The 13,911-nt window shown below is 35.3% G+C and overlaps 3 protein-coding genes across 3 annotated transcripts; all 3 read left to right on the top strand.

Moving 5' to 3' along the window:
* Positions 1–2,950: 2,950 nt before the first annotated feature.
* Positions 2,951–7,841, top strand: LOC129873551 (E3 ubiquitin-protein ligase WAV3-like). Its single transcript, XM_055948664.1, has 2 exons — positions 2,951–3,282; positions 5,655–7,841. Exons 1-2 carry the CDS (start codon positions 3,103–3,105, stop codon positions 7,599–7,601), a joined length of 2,127 nt encoding a protein of 708 aa, XP_055804639.1. The 5' UTR covers positions 2,951–3,102; the 3' UTR covers positions 7,602–7,841.
* Positions 7,842–8,472: 631 nt separating this feature from the next.
* LOC129873507 (photosystem I reaction center subunit III, chloroplastic-like) lies at positions 8,473–10,422 on the top strand. The gene is made up of 2 exons (XM_055948617.1): positions 8,473–9,120; positions 10,022–10,422. Exons 1-2 carry the CDS (start codon positions 8,744–8,746, stop codon positions 10,329–10,331), a joined length of 687 nt encoding a protein of 228 aa, XP_055804592.1. The 5' UTR covers positions 8,473–8,743; the 3' UTR covers positions 10,332–10,422.
* A 1,629-nt stretch (positions 10,423–12,051) lies between these two features.
* Positions 12,052–13,830, top strand: LOC129873506 (photosystem I reaction center subunit III, chloroplastic-like). The gene is made up of 2 exons (XM_055948616.1): positions 12,052–12,539; positions 13,441–13,830. Exons 1-2 carry the CDS (start codon positions 12,163–12,165, stop codon positions 13,748–13,750), a joined length of 687 nt encoding a protein of 228 aa, XP_055804591.1. The 5' UTR covers positions 12,052–12,162; the 3' UTR covers positions 13,751–13,830.
* Positions 13,831–13,911: the final 81 nt, after the last annotated feature.

Genomic DNA, 13,911 nt, shown 5'->3' with positions numbered 1-13,911 from the left:
CGTTCTTCTTCGTTACATAATATCACATCAATAATTTGAATGATAAATATATAAGAAAATTAGGGTACGAGTTAGAGCTACAATGAAATTGTAGTGGAAAGGATAAAATAGGATTACTAAATAATAAGTAAAGACAAAATGAGAAGAAAATATTAAGGTAGCGACACAATCGTACCAAATTGAACGTTACTCAAATGGGTCTTTTCGTTATCTAACGATGAATTTAAACGATATGATATAAAAACTAAGTAATAATTAAAGCAAACATTATATCTAAACTAACAATATAATACAATATGACGGATTACAGCCATCCAAACAAGGTGTAAAAAATCTACATCTAAAGAACATTTGTCCAACCGAACTATCAATCACCTAACTTTGCTAAACATTTGTCCAATCACATAGAAAACATCGAAAGCTCCTTTCCACATCCATAATTGCTCTAAATGGATGGATAATAAGCTCTCTTAAGGTCACATCACTCTGCTAAGACACATAATCAGCCTTGATATTGGACTCCTCTACTCATAACCTAACTTAGGTTAAGTTGATTTACTATCAACTACAAAATCAAGGAAGATGAGTATACATCTTGAGTGTGTTTGGTATGAAGGAAAACATTTTCAGAAAATGTTTCAATTTTCTCATATTTGGTTGGGTTAAATATTTTGAAAAATGTTTTTCAAATCAACTTATTTTTCTCAAATTTAAGAAAAATGACTTCCTTCAAAAAATTAAGAAAAATATTTTTCAAAACTCTTCTCCAACCTCAAATTACAATATTTTCTTCTTACCCCAATCCTACCACGACCCCCCCAAAAAAAATTTAAGAAAAAAATAAAAGTTTATTTTTGAAAAATATTTCACATTTAAAAAGTTTCATTTTTTTACCCATCCCTACCACGACCACCATACCCACCCAAAAAATTTTGAAAAATATTTCAAAATTTAAAATTTAGATTTTTTTACCCCCCCCCCCCCACCCGCCCCACAAAAACAAATTTTAAAAAATTATTTTTGAAAAATATTTCAAATTTTAAAAAATTCTTTTCTTTACCCCACCCCTAACCCCGATCACCTGCCAGCCCCCCAAACCCCCTCCCTCCACGCCCCACTCCCCCCAAAAAAATTAAAAAAATATTTTTTAAAAAAATCAAATTATTTGAAAATTAGGTGTAGAGTCGGGTGTGGTTGAATTTTGGTTCAAAAGTAGGGATCGAGTCTAAATTTGAAAGTCGAATCTTGGGTTGAAAGTCTAGTTGGGTCCCACATCAGGTGTCGGGGTCGGATCCCGAGTCAATTACTAGGATTGATTTTCATGTCCGAAACTATTTTTCTAAAAAATATTTTCTACTCTCTAGCAAAAACTAAAAGATATTTTCTAAAAAATATTTTCATTCACGAACCAAACAATAAAAAATATTTTTCAAAAAATATTTGTCACTCACCAACCAAATATGAGAAAATAAGTTAGAAACCAATTTTTTCATGGAAAATATTTTCCTTCATATCAAACACACCCCTTGTCGATCCATTTAGAGCAACTATCCATGAGGTAAGGAGTTCTCGATGTTTTCTACGTGGGTGAGCAAATGTTCTTAACTTAATGTTATCAAAGTTAGGTGATTGATCGATAGTTTGGTTTTGAAGTGGATCGGACTATGACAAAAAAGAAGAAAGGATGCACTCACACAAAAAAAAAATGCAAATCACAAAATAGAACATATATTAATTATTAAGCATGTAAAATGTCATGAATAATTATGATGCCTGACCAAAAATATATAAAGTTGAAATAAGCCAATTTGTACCATCTTATCTTCATTCTCTTGTTTTTTATAAGCATTTATTATTAGTAATATTACTTTGATTACGTATTTAAACTTAAACAAATATGTTTGAATTTATTAGTAGAGTTCTTATCTTCACCTTAACACTATGGTTAAAAATTTACAAATAAGTGGGTGACCACAATTTGTAAATTGCCCAAAAGTCAACAATGAGGATCTAGATATTTAAAGATGAAGATATTACTACTATAAATGAATTTCATTTATAGTTTCCCACAATTACTCCCCTCTTCAGTCTTCACCTCTCTTACTTTATTTACTACCCAAAATGGTACTCACTTAATTACATGCACTTTTAAGCTTTATAAATCTTCCAAACTTAATTATGGTAAGACGAAATCACCTTATGTTTAAGGTACCAAATCAAGACATAAAATAAGGAATATTTATTTAAAATATAATTTACTAAATTAATTTTATTAATGATATTTTTGAACATATGATATTAAATTATAATTTTAAATAAATATTTGGACATGCAACTTGAAATTATAATTTTTAAATCTCAAATACTCAAAAAAAAAAGACCCATGATTTGGAATTTCTAATTACGATTTCAAATTTATTAAAATGAAAAACTTGACCAATAAGTTTATAAATTACAAAAAGAAAAGGCTCACCATTTCAAATTTTACAAAAAAAAAGAAGAAGACTCATGTTTGGTGTGAAGTGATTTTTCATACCATGTATGTTATTAAAGAATAACTAATTAATAATATTGTTAGTTGTGAATCTTTCTAAAATTATTTATATTTAAAAATTTATAATTACAAATATTTATTTATAAATAAAATTGAGAGATGTGTGATTTATCAATGCGTCACCTTAGAATATTTCGATATCATATTTGTGAACTATGTTTTATTTATTTGGTAAAAAAATATATTTTGATTGTTGCCATAATTTGTGAGATTTTCAAAAAATATAACTTAAAAAGTTTAAATTAAATTTTCAAACAAAATAACTTTAAATTAATTTGATTTGATCAAATTGCATGTCCAAAAGGCCCTAAAAGTAATATGAAAAAAATAATAGAACTTTCTTAATTTACTTAAATATATAAAATCCTTTTTATAATTTTGAAATCCTGAAATTTTCTTGTTTTTTCTTTCGTCTGTTTTTTCCTCTCCTCTTCCCTCTCTTCTTCTCCAATTCACGTTCGTTATTTTTCTTCCATTTACAAACCCAAACCCTAACATCAATCCTTCTCTCTCTCTCTCTCTCTCTGTCAAAAGAGCTGAAAGAAAGAATGTCAGGTTCATGGAGCAAACTCCAAAAAGCGCTGTCGTTTAGGCAACCTAAATCTTCTCCAGAGAATGCATCCTCTGATCCCAAATCACCACCTTCCAGTCGCCTGCCCTCTGCCGCATCTTCATCCACTTTCTCCCGTTTCTCCAGAAGCTTCAGTAGCACCTCCCGATCCTCTAAGGTCCGTTTTCTTTTAATATGTTTTTCGGTTGTATTTTCTTTTTTTTTTCTTCCGTCGTGTTTGATTTGCTATCTATGTAATTTGACCGGAAGTCGGTGGCGGTTTCATCACCGGTGATGACAGCTGTTTTCTTACAATCATGAAACGGTGAGCAGAAAATTGTGCTTTGCCAAAAATGGAATAGGAGGAGAACTTTTCTGGACAAAACTACCCACGTGATTTTGCAAAATTTACGGTTTCTCGCGTTGTTTGGGGATCTGGGACGGGGTAATGTTGGAAATTCACTTTTTAATTTTATCACGTTTGTTTGGCTTGATCTTAATCACTGAATAAACTATTGGAAATCCGGCTTTGCAAGGTTTTAGATGACGAAATGCATGTGTAATTACTGTTCTACCCTCTACTTTGGTATCAACGCCTCCTTTCTAGAGGTCAAAAAGGTCATTTTCGCTGCATAAAGAATACCTTTCTTGGCTTTCCGTGCGGGCCTTTTTTTTCTATGTTTTGACTTTGTGAAAATGCCTTTTCTACTATTTAAAATAATGGTGCTAATGTACGACCACTATTAATTAAGGTATTAATGCGCGAATTCTTCATTTTTGATATCACACTCGTATTGGATTTTTCAAAAATACACTTTCTTTTAGAGAATTTGACGCGCATTCGTTGATATTTTTGAAGGATTCGAGCAATATAGGATACTAATGAACAAACAAAACCGATTAATTTTATCGATATGAGTTGTATTGTAGTGATGAGACTACTTAATCTTTAACTAGACGTCTCGATGGAAACCAAAAAAAAACTGATTATTTGTGGGTTAGCTGGAAATTATGATGATTTCAGCTTTTGACAAATTGGAGATCTTTTATTGTTGGTTAAGATCTTTTTGACATCTTCTTATGCCAGCTATGTGTATGTCCATGTTTATTAAAAGGGGTTGGATGAAGTTGGACCATTTCTGAAATCTAGTATTACAATTGGCAATAGCTTAATCGTATTAATAATTGACTTTGCTACCTATAAGAAGATTATTTCCCCTATAAACTACGTGTTTGCTTCTTATGTACTCCCTCCGTCTCAATTTATGTGAAGGCGTTTGACTGGTCACAAAGTTTAAGAATGAAAGGCATAAATAAGTTATAGATCCTTGTGTGGCCTATAAATCACATCTAGGTTAAAATGAGAAGTTAAAGTTAAATTGTTATTAAATATACCTGACTAAAAATGAAAGAGTACATAAAAATTGGGTCGGTAGGAGTGTTGTTTGTTTTCTTATATTGAAATGTAAGTTTGCTAGTGTTATATGACTTGATTAATCGTAGTATTTATGCTGAATCTGGTAAAACAAGTTTTTATGTTGAAAGAATGAGACTGGAAGCTATACTGGACAAATGTCACTTTGATTTGTATGTTGGTTTTTATAACATTTTGAACTGGTTATTGCTAGTTTTAGTTGTTTTTGGCCTAGTAAACGTCTTTATTTGGACCTATTCTCAGGAAGGAACTATAATAGTGTTCGTGTACTCTATACATTTTAATGCACCACATGATACAATTTATTAATAATTGTTTGCACATTGTTATCATCAAAACCTGTCTTTAAGTAATTTGGGATCAAGACATAGTTATTTGATTTATTTACATTGTTATCATTAAATAATGATTCCCTAGCAAAGTAGCAAGTCATGAGTTGTTTCTTTTACACCAGCAATACGGTTGTTTTTACCAAGAGGTGATGAATTCCATACAATTAACTTTTGCTTACAATTTTCTACTAAATTGTGTTTGCTAAATGCATAAGATTAATATTTCAATAGTTTTTATCAGTACTTCGTTTTGCTAAATTTTTTCTAGATAACCTCAAGTATATTTTATTCACAAGTCCTTACTGTTTAAACAATATATTTTATTTTATTTTAGTCAATATTTCTTAAAGTTAATACCTTATAGCCAATGACACCATAAGCTTATTCTAACAATGACCAGTTGGTCAACGAAGTCCACGTTCTCATTTTTGTGACTTGAAATGACATGTGCAGTCGGTAACTTTGTGCAAGAGACTCATTGATTTCCCATTAAAAGCCCAAGGACTCTAGAACCTTTTTGATTATTGAAAATATATTCTGTGAGTGTATGGTTGGAGCAGGTTTACTGTTTTAACCATGAATGTCAAACAGGTGGCAAAGGTTGCAATTGCTTGGTTGAGTGGATTTACCTAAAGTGTGTCATAGTTTTTCTCAAGTTAAATGAGAAGTTGATTAAGCACATGTGATTATGTATTTGCCTCATTGAGCATGTTACATATTTATGTACTGATTACAATATTCTAACTGTTACTTGTCACTTTTTTTTTTTTATTGTGATTGTAGCGAACATGTGCCATTTGCCTTGGGAGTATGAAACCAGGGAATGGTCAGGCCATATTCACTGCTGAATGCGTCCACTCATTCCACTTCAGCTGCATTGCTAACAGTGTTAAACATGGAAACTACCTCTGCCCCATCTGCAGATGCAAATGGAAAGAGATTCCTCTTATGTCGTCCTTCAGTACGGATGCAAACACTAATAATGCTGGGCGGACTCGTGTCTCTCCACTTGAAGATAATTCCCTTGACAACATTCCTCTTGTTCCACCACCCGTGTCTCTGCCCCTTCCTGAGCCCCTTCACTTCTCTGATGATGAACCTCTTCCCAGCATCACTGTGGATCAGACTCCCTCCCCTTCCACTATTCATCCAGAGGCTGTAGTCTTGAAAGCTTTCCCTGAATATTCTGCAGTTGCTGCTTCTGGAACTATGTCAAGATTTGCTGTTCTTGTTGGAGTAAGGGCACCCCCACTTGCTGAAGATGCTCGGCACCAAGAGCGTGCCCCTATTGACCTGATCACAGTTCTAGATATTAGTGGCAGTATGGCTGGATCAAAATTGACTCTCCTAAAGCAAGCAGTTTGTTTTGTCATAGATAACTTGGGGCCTTCTGACCGTCTAGCTATAGTTACCTTTTCATCAGGAGCTCAAAGAAACTTCCCCTTGCGAAGGATGACAGAACAAGGGCGTAGAGAGGCTGCACAGGCTGTCAATGCCATTTCAGCAAATGGTGGGACAAACATCGTGGAAGGACTCAAGAAGGGGGTTCGAGTTCTTGAAGAAAGACGTGAAAGGAACCCAGTTGCAAGCATTGTTCTCTTGTCAGATGGGAGAGACACCTATAACTGTGATAATGCCAACCAACGGCGAAGTCCTCGGTACCGGAGATCCACAAATGCAGCCTCAGGTCCCGACTTTCTGAATCTATTGCCTTCTTCCATTTGTCCTCGCAATAGAGAAGCACTAGCAGCAGGACAGCTGCCAACTTTCCATGTACATACGTTTGGATTCGGTTTAGACCATGATTCCTCTGCTATGCATGCTATCTCAGATGCATCAGGTGGTACATTTTCGTTCATTGAGACTGTTGGTACTGTTCAAGATGCCTTTGCAATGTGTATTGGTGGTCTCCTCAGTGTTGTAGCCCAGGAACTTAAGCTTACTGTTAGGTCAGCATCACGTGGAGTAGATATTGTATCCATCCCTTCAGGAAGATATGCAAGTGAAATTTCTGAACAGGGAAATCAAGGGGTAATAAACATCGGCAACCTGTATGCAGATGAGGAAAAAGAATTCCTTGTCTACTTGTCTGTTCCCTCAGCTGAAATTGAGCAAAGCGCAGCAAAGACCTCTCTGTTGCAAATTACATGCAGTTACAAGAATACCACATCCGAAGAAATGGTCAGTGTGGAGGGTGAGACAGTTGAGATACGTCGGCCACCAGTGCTGTCTCCTACAGATGTGATAATAAGTCGTGAGGTTGATAGGCAGATAAACAGGCTGGCAGTAGCAGAAACCATTGCAGAGGCACAACAATTGGCAGAAATGGGAAATCTTGAGGGTGCTCAAGCCGTGCTAACTAACCGAAGAGCCACTCTTCTATCTTCTGTATCCTCCCAAGCAGGCGATGCTCTCTGTAGCTGGCTTGACACAGAACTGACTGAAATCAGAGAGAGGATGGCAAGCAGGGAGCGCTACGAACAAACAGGACGAGCCTATGTCCTCTCGGGTTTGAGCTCACATTCTTGGCAAAGAGCCACAACTAGAGGAAACACCACAACACAAATAATACTGCAAGGTGGTAGCTCAAGCAATAGTGGCGCCACCATTTATGAAACTCCATCTATGGTCAACATGATCTCAAAGTCACAGAACTTAAGTCTTGTTAATCGTGCTGATCAAGTTCCCCGCCAGAACAAGACATGCAACTTACCTCCTCCACCATCCTAGCAAACATTTCTGACCTCATTCGTTCTCAGTATGATAGGCAATTGAACACTGCAAATTCTGTGGCATTTGACTCTGCTATACTTTTGTTTTTTCGTTCCATTTTTTTTTTGTTTTAGTTCTCCAAGGATCATTTGCATATCAGATTCTTTTAGACCGACAACTCTACATATTGTAATAATATGTTAGAGATAACTGCTCGTCTGCTGACCTCCTTTTTGTGAACAGCGTGCCTTTATTTACTTAATTTTGGTCCACCTCACTGACCTAAACTACTTTTTCTTTCATTATTCTTTAACTGATGAAGTAGTTCTGGACTTCTGGTTAGGCTTTGAAGTAGTATTTTTTAAGATTGAGTTTTGCTTTCCAATACTTGTACCTGCTCTCTTTGAAATAATATATATAAATCTTAGTAGTTTTAAATATGTCATGTGAGATAATTAATTATAAAAATTACTAAATATAGAAAGTAATACTATCTTTCCCAAATTTATATGATGTGTGTTACGTTTTTTGAGATTCAAACTTTTTAATTTTGAACGTGTGTTTTGTGTTTCAAGATAGAATCCTTAATTTTTTTTTAAATAAAATTCAGATGCAATATTCCTTTTCCTTTGCGCGAACCACAGAAGCTCCTAGCGCCTTCCATATTTTTAAAAAACTACGTAAAAGATACTATATTACTAATTTGATAGACATACAAAAACAAAAGAAGAAAAAACAATTTCTGAGTACTGATTTTGAAACACACTGAATAGAAATTAATCAATAGTGTCAGTTTTTTTCCTTTATATTTTTTTATTTGCCCAATTCCAACGGAAAATTATAATTCTTCTGTTTGTAATTTCCACTAGTCAAGACTTGTTGCTTATGTGGAGGCCACACGAAAGTAGTCGTATCTGTATCTGTAATCCCTGGTTGTTGCTCTTCCACAGATAGATAAAATTTTCAAAAGAATCTCCAAAACTCACAAAATCCAATTCAATTATCCAATCAAATCCCTCCACCTAAGCTCCCTTTCAACTCCTTATCCTCTCCCTTGATCACCAACTCTTTCTCCCACAAATTCTAAAAACCATCCCTTCACTCTCCACACTCCAAATCTCCTTCCACCATTTTCTTGAAAAAATAATACACAGAACACAATGTCTCTTACTATTCCAACAAACCTTTCAAAACCCATTTCAACATCTAAGTTTAGCTCTCAATTTACTACAAAATCAAGAGCTTCAACCATAGTCTGCTCTTCAAGCCAGACCCCTGCTTCTACTAAAACAGAGGAAAGTTCATCTTCATTAAAGGCATTCTCTGCAGCACTTGCTTTGTCTTCTATTCTGCTGTCAGCACCAGTGCTTCCAGCTTCTGCTGACATCTCTGGCCTCACTCCTTGCAAGGAATCGAAACAGTTTGCTAAGAGGGAGAAACAACAGATCAAGAAGCTTGAGAGTTCTTTGAAGCTTTATGCACCTGATAGCGCCCCTGCACTTGCTATTAATGCCACCATTGAGAAAACCAAGCGCAGGTTTGTATTTGTTTCCTCTTTCTTCAAAAATTTCCGTCTTTCTTATTTGCTAAATTGTCCTTGCGTTATCCGTAGTAATCATTTTCTGTTTAATCCTTTTCTTACACTTATATGGACGTATTTGATTGTGTACAATTTTTCCTTTTTTTGGAAACAAAGAAAGATTAGTATTCTTAGAATTGTGATCGTAGACATATGTACATTTTTAGAGTTACAATGATGGCATGCAGTTAAGATAAGAAGCTTAGAATTAAAATAGGGACAGTGCGCTTTCCCGCTTTCTAAGTCAAGTAATGGTGACCCACCGAAGAAATCTGTTGGACAGGCGGATTCACATCCCTTGCAACAAACACAGTCTTGTTTGTGGAACAGAAGCAATTTGTTTAGTCTTATAACTATCCCAAGGTATCATTTCTAATACATAGGTAGGGGAGGCTCGAAAAAGTTCTGAAATATAAAAATTTAGTATTCACTTTTCTTTAAACAAATGAAAAAAGAAAGTGTCAGATGATCACCCAGGGGTATGCGTCCTTGATAGACAGTACTCTAGAACCCGCCAATGCTCATACAAATAGGGGTCGGCTAATGCTTCTCCCTTGAGTCCCTATAGAAGCAGAGGAAGAGCTAAAGCATTCTTTACAAACGAAAGCACCAAGTACATTAACATTTGCTTATGAAAGGAGCAGTTATTCTGTAGCAGATTTTCAGTCTTTCCTTGGGTAAGTCATTGAGATTAGACTAGGAAACATCCAAAAATAGAACATACCCTTTGATACGAACCCCTTGATACTCGAGTACATGTTTGATTCATCAAAAAGTCACTCAACTTTATTTTATAACAGAAAAGGCATTCAACTTTTGTCATTTCACTTACAAAGCCATTCAACTATTATCATTTCAGGTTTGATAACTATGGGAAACAAGGATTGTTGTGTGGATCAGATGGACTGCCACACTTGATAGTGAGTGGAGACCAAAGGCACTGGGGTGAGTTCATCACACCAGGGATCCTCTTCTTATACATTGCTGGTTGGATTGGGTGGGTAGGAAGGAGCTACTTGATTGCAGTAAGAGATGAAAAGAAACCAACAATGAAGGAGATCATCATTGATGTTCCATTGGCTAATAGGCTCGTCTGGAGAGGCTTCATCTGGCCTGTTGCTGCATACAGAGAGTACTTGAATGGAGACCTCATTGACCCTAATGTCTAATTTTGATTTCCCTTGTTAATTTTCTCTTGTTGGAGACTCGTGGAATTATACTTTCACTTGTTTATATCAATGAAAGATTGTGAATTTTCTATACCATGTGTTGCTAGATCTTGTGTTGCTAGATCTTGTGTTAGATGATAGCTAGTTCACTGTATAATGTTCTTTTTATGATTAATTTGGAAGTTGTTTTGGCTTGTCAAGGATCAACAGAAATTGTCCTCCCAAGTTCTCGTGGATTGACAAGGTGACCAAGCATCTAAAAGAGTGTCTCCATTAGTGTTGAGACATATTATAACTAACTACGACTCTGCTCTCTCTTAGATGAGAGTCAATTCATTTCATGATTTCAATATGGTATCCCGGTAGATAGAGGCTTCTACGCTCAAATATCACTGCCACCCAAAAAAATATCACTATGGCTGATTCCAATCTCAGTCCGAAGTGCATGTGGCAGCACAACAACACAACACATTACGTTATTCCATGGATAGAGTAAATATGATCTGCTAACATCAATGGGCAAGTTCTCAGTAGCCTCATGAGCATGGGAGCTCATAACACGGAAAAAAGAAGATTCAAGTATGGATACAAAAAAGATATGGCATAAACAAGTATCATTCAAGATGATATTTGTTACATGGAGAGCTTTACATGACAAGGATATCAACTGATGAGAAAGGTCTCAAATTTTGGATGATAATCTTCTGTCAAGGTTCTTCTGTTCATTGCGCTCTAATGTAGTGGATTAGTAATGCTGACTAAGGATGGGAACAACTGGCAGACTATTATTATTGACCAAAATAAATAGGGCATAAGTTATGCTAGGTAGTCAATGACTTTTCAACATGTCATTACTTTAGATACTTAGAGAATGCTTGCAATAAAGGCATGAACATACTATAAAACTCCACTTGGAAGAATACTTGGAGTTGGGAGAAAGGGCTATTGTATGCAAAGAGGCTATTCTTAAAACACAAACCCTTATATATACTTAAGAAGACCTTGACCCTTGTTTCATAATTATTATAAATACTACGCTATGTTATTTATTAGGTATCTTGTTTTGAAATTGAAGATGAGTGAATCTCGAGAGAGAGTTAGGGCTAAGGCCTTTGTTGCTAGGCAAATATTTATTGGATTGTTTGCTTGAGAAAACAATTCTCTTGAGGGAATCATCATAAATTTGGTGCTTGTTTTGGTTTCTTAATAGAAGGTTTTAACTTTTTATACCTATAATTATCAATTAGTTCATTACTCGTATCTTTCTTCTATAGTTTATTTGTCCAGAAGAGTAAAAACAAAAAAATCAGCACAAAATAGGGATGTTGAAGGGGTCATTGCACTTTTGCTCTTATGTTGTATGTTCATTAATTTATGTCTTTGTATAATAATTTATATATTTATATCATAATATTTTATAAATTATGTCTGAATATAACTTTAATTTTTTTAAAAACTTAATATCGCTAAGCATAAGTTCGATCCATACAAAAATAAAAGATATAAATCAAAAAAGGTGTAATTTTATGTTGGTGAAGTGATGATATGGCTCCAAAATAGGTGTATCTATATCTGTTATATCCCTGGTTGTTGTAGATAAAATTTCAGAAAATCCCCAAAACTCAACAAATCCAACTCAATTATCCAATCAAATCCCTCCACCTAAGCTCCGTTTCAACTCCTTATCCTCTCTTTTCATCACCAATCCTTTCTTCCACAAATCCTAGAAAACCATCCTTTCATTCTCCACACTCCAATCTCCTCCTTCTTCCTCTCTTTTTTTCTTGAAAAAACCACCACTAAAAAAAAGAGAGGAAAAAAAAAAAAAACCATGTCTCTCACTATTCCTGCAAATCTTTCAAAACCCATTTCAACATCAAAGCTTAGCTCTCAATTAACCACAAAACCAAGAACTTCAACCATAGTCTGCTCTTCAAACCAAACCCCTGCTTCTACCAAAACAGAGGAAAGTTCTTCTTCTTTAAAGGCATTCTCTGCAGCACTTGCTTTGTCTTCTATTCTGCTGTCAGCACCAGTGCTTCCAGCTTCTGCTGACATCTCTGGCCTCACTCCTTGCAAGGAATCGAAACAGTTTGCTAAGAGGGAGAAACAACAGATCAAGAAGCTTGAGAGTTCTTTGAAGCTTTATGCACCTGATAGCGCCCCTGCACTTGCTATTAATGCCACCATTGAGAAAACCAAGCGCAGGTTTGTATTTGTTTCCTCTTTCTTCAAAATTTTCCGTCTTTCTTATTTGCTAAATTGTCCTTGCGTTATCCGTAGTAATCATTTTCTGTTTAATCCTTTTCTTACACTTATATGGACGTATTTGATTGTGTACAATTTTTCCTTTTTTTGGAAACAAAGAAAGATTAGTATTCTTAGAATTGTGATCGTAGACATATGTACATTTTTAGAGTTACAATGATAGCATGCAGTTAAGATAAGAAGCTTAGAATTAAAATAGGGACAGTGCGCTTTCCCGCATTCTAAGTCAAGTAATGGTGACCCACCGAAGAAATCTGTTGGACAGGCGGATTCACATCCCTTGCAACAAACACAGTCTTGTTTGTGGAACAGAAGCAATTTGTTTAGTCTTATAACTATCCCAAGGTATCATTTCTAATACATAGGTAGGGGAGGCTCGAAAAAGTTCTGAAATATAAAATTTTAGTATTCACTTTTCTTTAAACAAATGAAAAAAGAAAGTGTCAGATGATCACCCAGGGGTATGCGTCCTTGATAGACAGTACTCTAGAACCCGCCAATGCTCATACAAATAGGGGTCGGCTAATGCTTCTCCCTTGAGTCCCTATAGAAGCAGAGGAAGAGCTAAAGCATTCTTTACAAACGAAAGCACCAAGTACATTAACATTTGCTTATGAAAGGAGCAGTTATTCTGTAGCAGATTTTCAGTCTTTCCTTGGGTAAGTCATTGAGATTAGACTAGGAAACATCCAAAAATAGAACATACCCTTTGATACGAACCCCTTGATACTCGAGTACATGTTTGATTCATCAAAAAGTCACTCAACTTTATTTTATAACAGAAAAGGCATTCAACTTTTGTCATTTCACTTACAAAGCCACTCAACTATTATCATTTCAGGTTTGATAACTATGGGAAACAAGGATTGTTGTGTGGATCAGATGGACTGCCACACTTGATAGTGAGTGGAGACCAAAGGCACTGGGGTGAGTTCATCACACCAGGGATCCTCTTCTTATACATTGCTGGTTGGATTGGGTGGGTAGGAAGGAGCTACTTGATTGCAGTAAGAGATGAAAAGAAACCAACAATGAAGGAGATCATCATTGATGTTCCATTGGCTAATAGGCTCGTCTGGAGAGGCTTCATCTGGCCTGTTGCTGCATACAGAGAGTACTTGAATGGAGATCTCATTGACCCTAATGTCTAATTTGATATTCTCGTGTAATTGCGCTTTCACTTGTTTATATTATGAAACAATGAGAATTTTCTATATACTATGTTTAGATTCTTGTGGTGGATGATTGTTAATTAGTTCTATATGTTGGGGTTTTAAGATTAATTTGGATACTTGTTTTCGCTTGTAAGTGT

Source organism: Solanum dulcamara, chromosome 11, assembly GCF_947179165.1.
Source record: "Solanum dulcamara chromosome 11, daSolDulc1.2, whole genome shotgun sequence".
NCBI lineage: Eukaryota > Viridiplantae > Streptophyta > Magnoliopsida > Solanales > Solanaceae > Solanum > Solanum dulcamara.
The sequence above is the reverse complement of the archived record's forward strand: the minus strand, read 5'-3'. Positions and strand labels throughout refer to the sequence as shown.

What these genes read in the sequence shown, in the direction of transcription:
- LOC129873551 (XM_055948664.1), top strand. Translation starts at nt 3,103, where the DNA reads ATGTCAGGTTCATGGAGCAAACTCCAAAAAGCGCTGTCGTTTAGGCAA. An exon ending in GCACCTCCCGATCCTCTAAG is followed by an intron (nt 3,283 to 5,654) that starts GTCCGTTTTCTT and finishes TTGTGATTGTAG; the next exon opens with CGAACATGTGCCATTTGCCT.
- LOC129873507 (XM_055948617.1), top strand. Translation starts at nt 8,744, where the DNA reads ATGTCTCTTACTATTCCAACAAACCTTTCAAAACCCATTTCAACATCT. An exon ending in ATTGAGAAAACCAAGCGCAG is followed by an intron (nt 9,121 to 10,021) that starts GTTTGTATTTGT and finishes TTATCATTTCAG; the next exon opens with GTTTGATAACTATGGGAAAC.
- LOC129873506 (XM_055948616.1), top strand. Translation starts at nt 12,163, where the DNA reads ATGTCTCTCACTATTCCTGCAAATCTTTCAAAACCCATTTCAACATCA. An exon ending in ATTGAGAAAACCAAGCGCAG is followed by an intron (nt 12,540 to 13,440) that starts GTTTGTATTTGT and finishes TTATCATTTCAG; the next exon opens with GTTTGATAACTATGGGAAAC.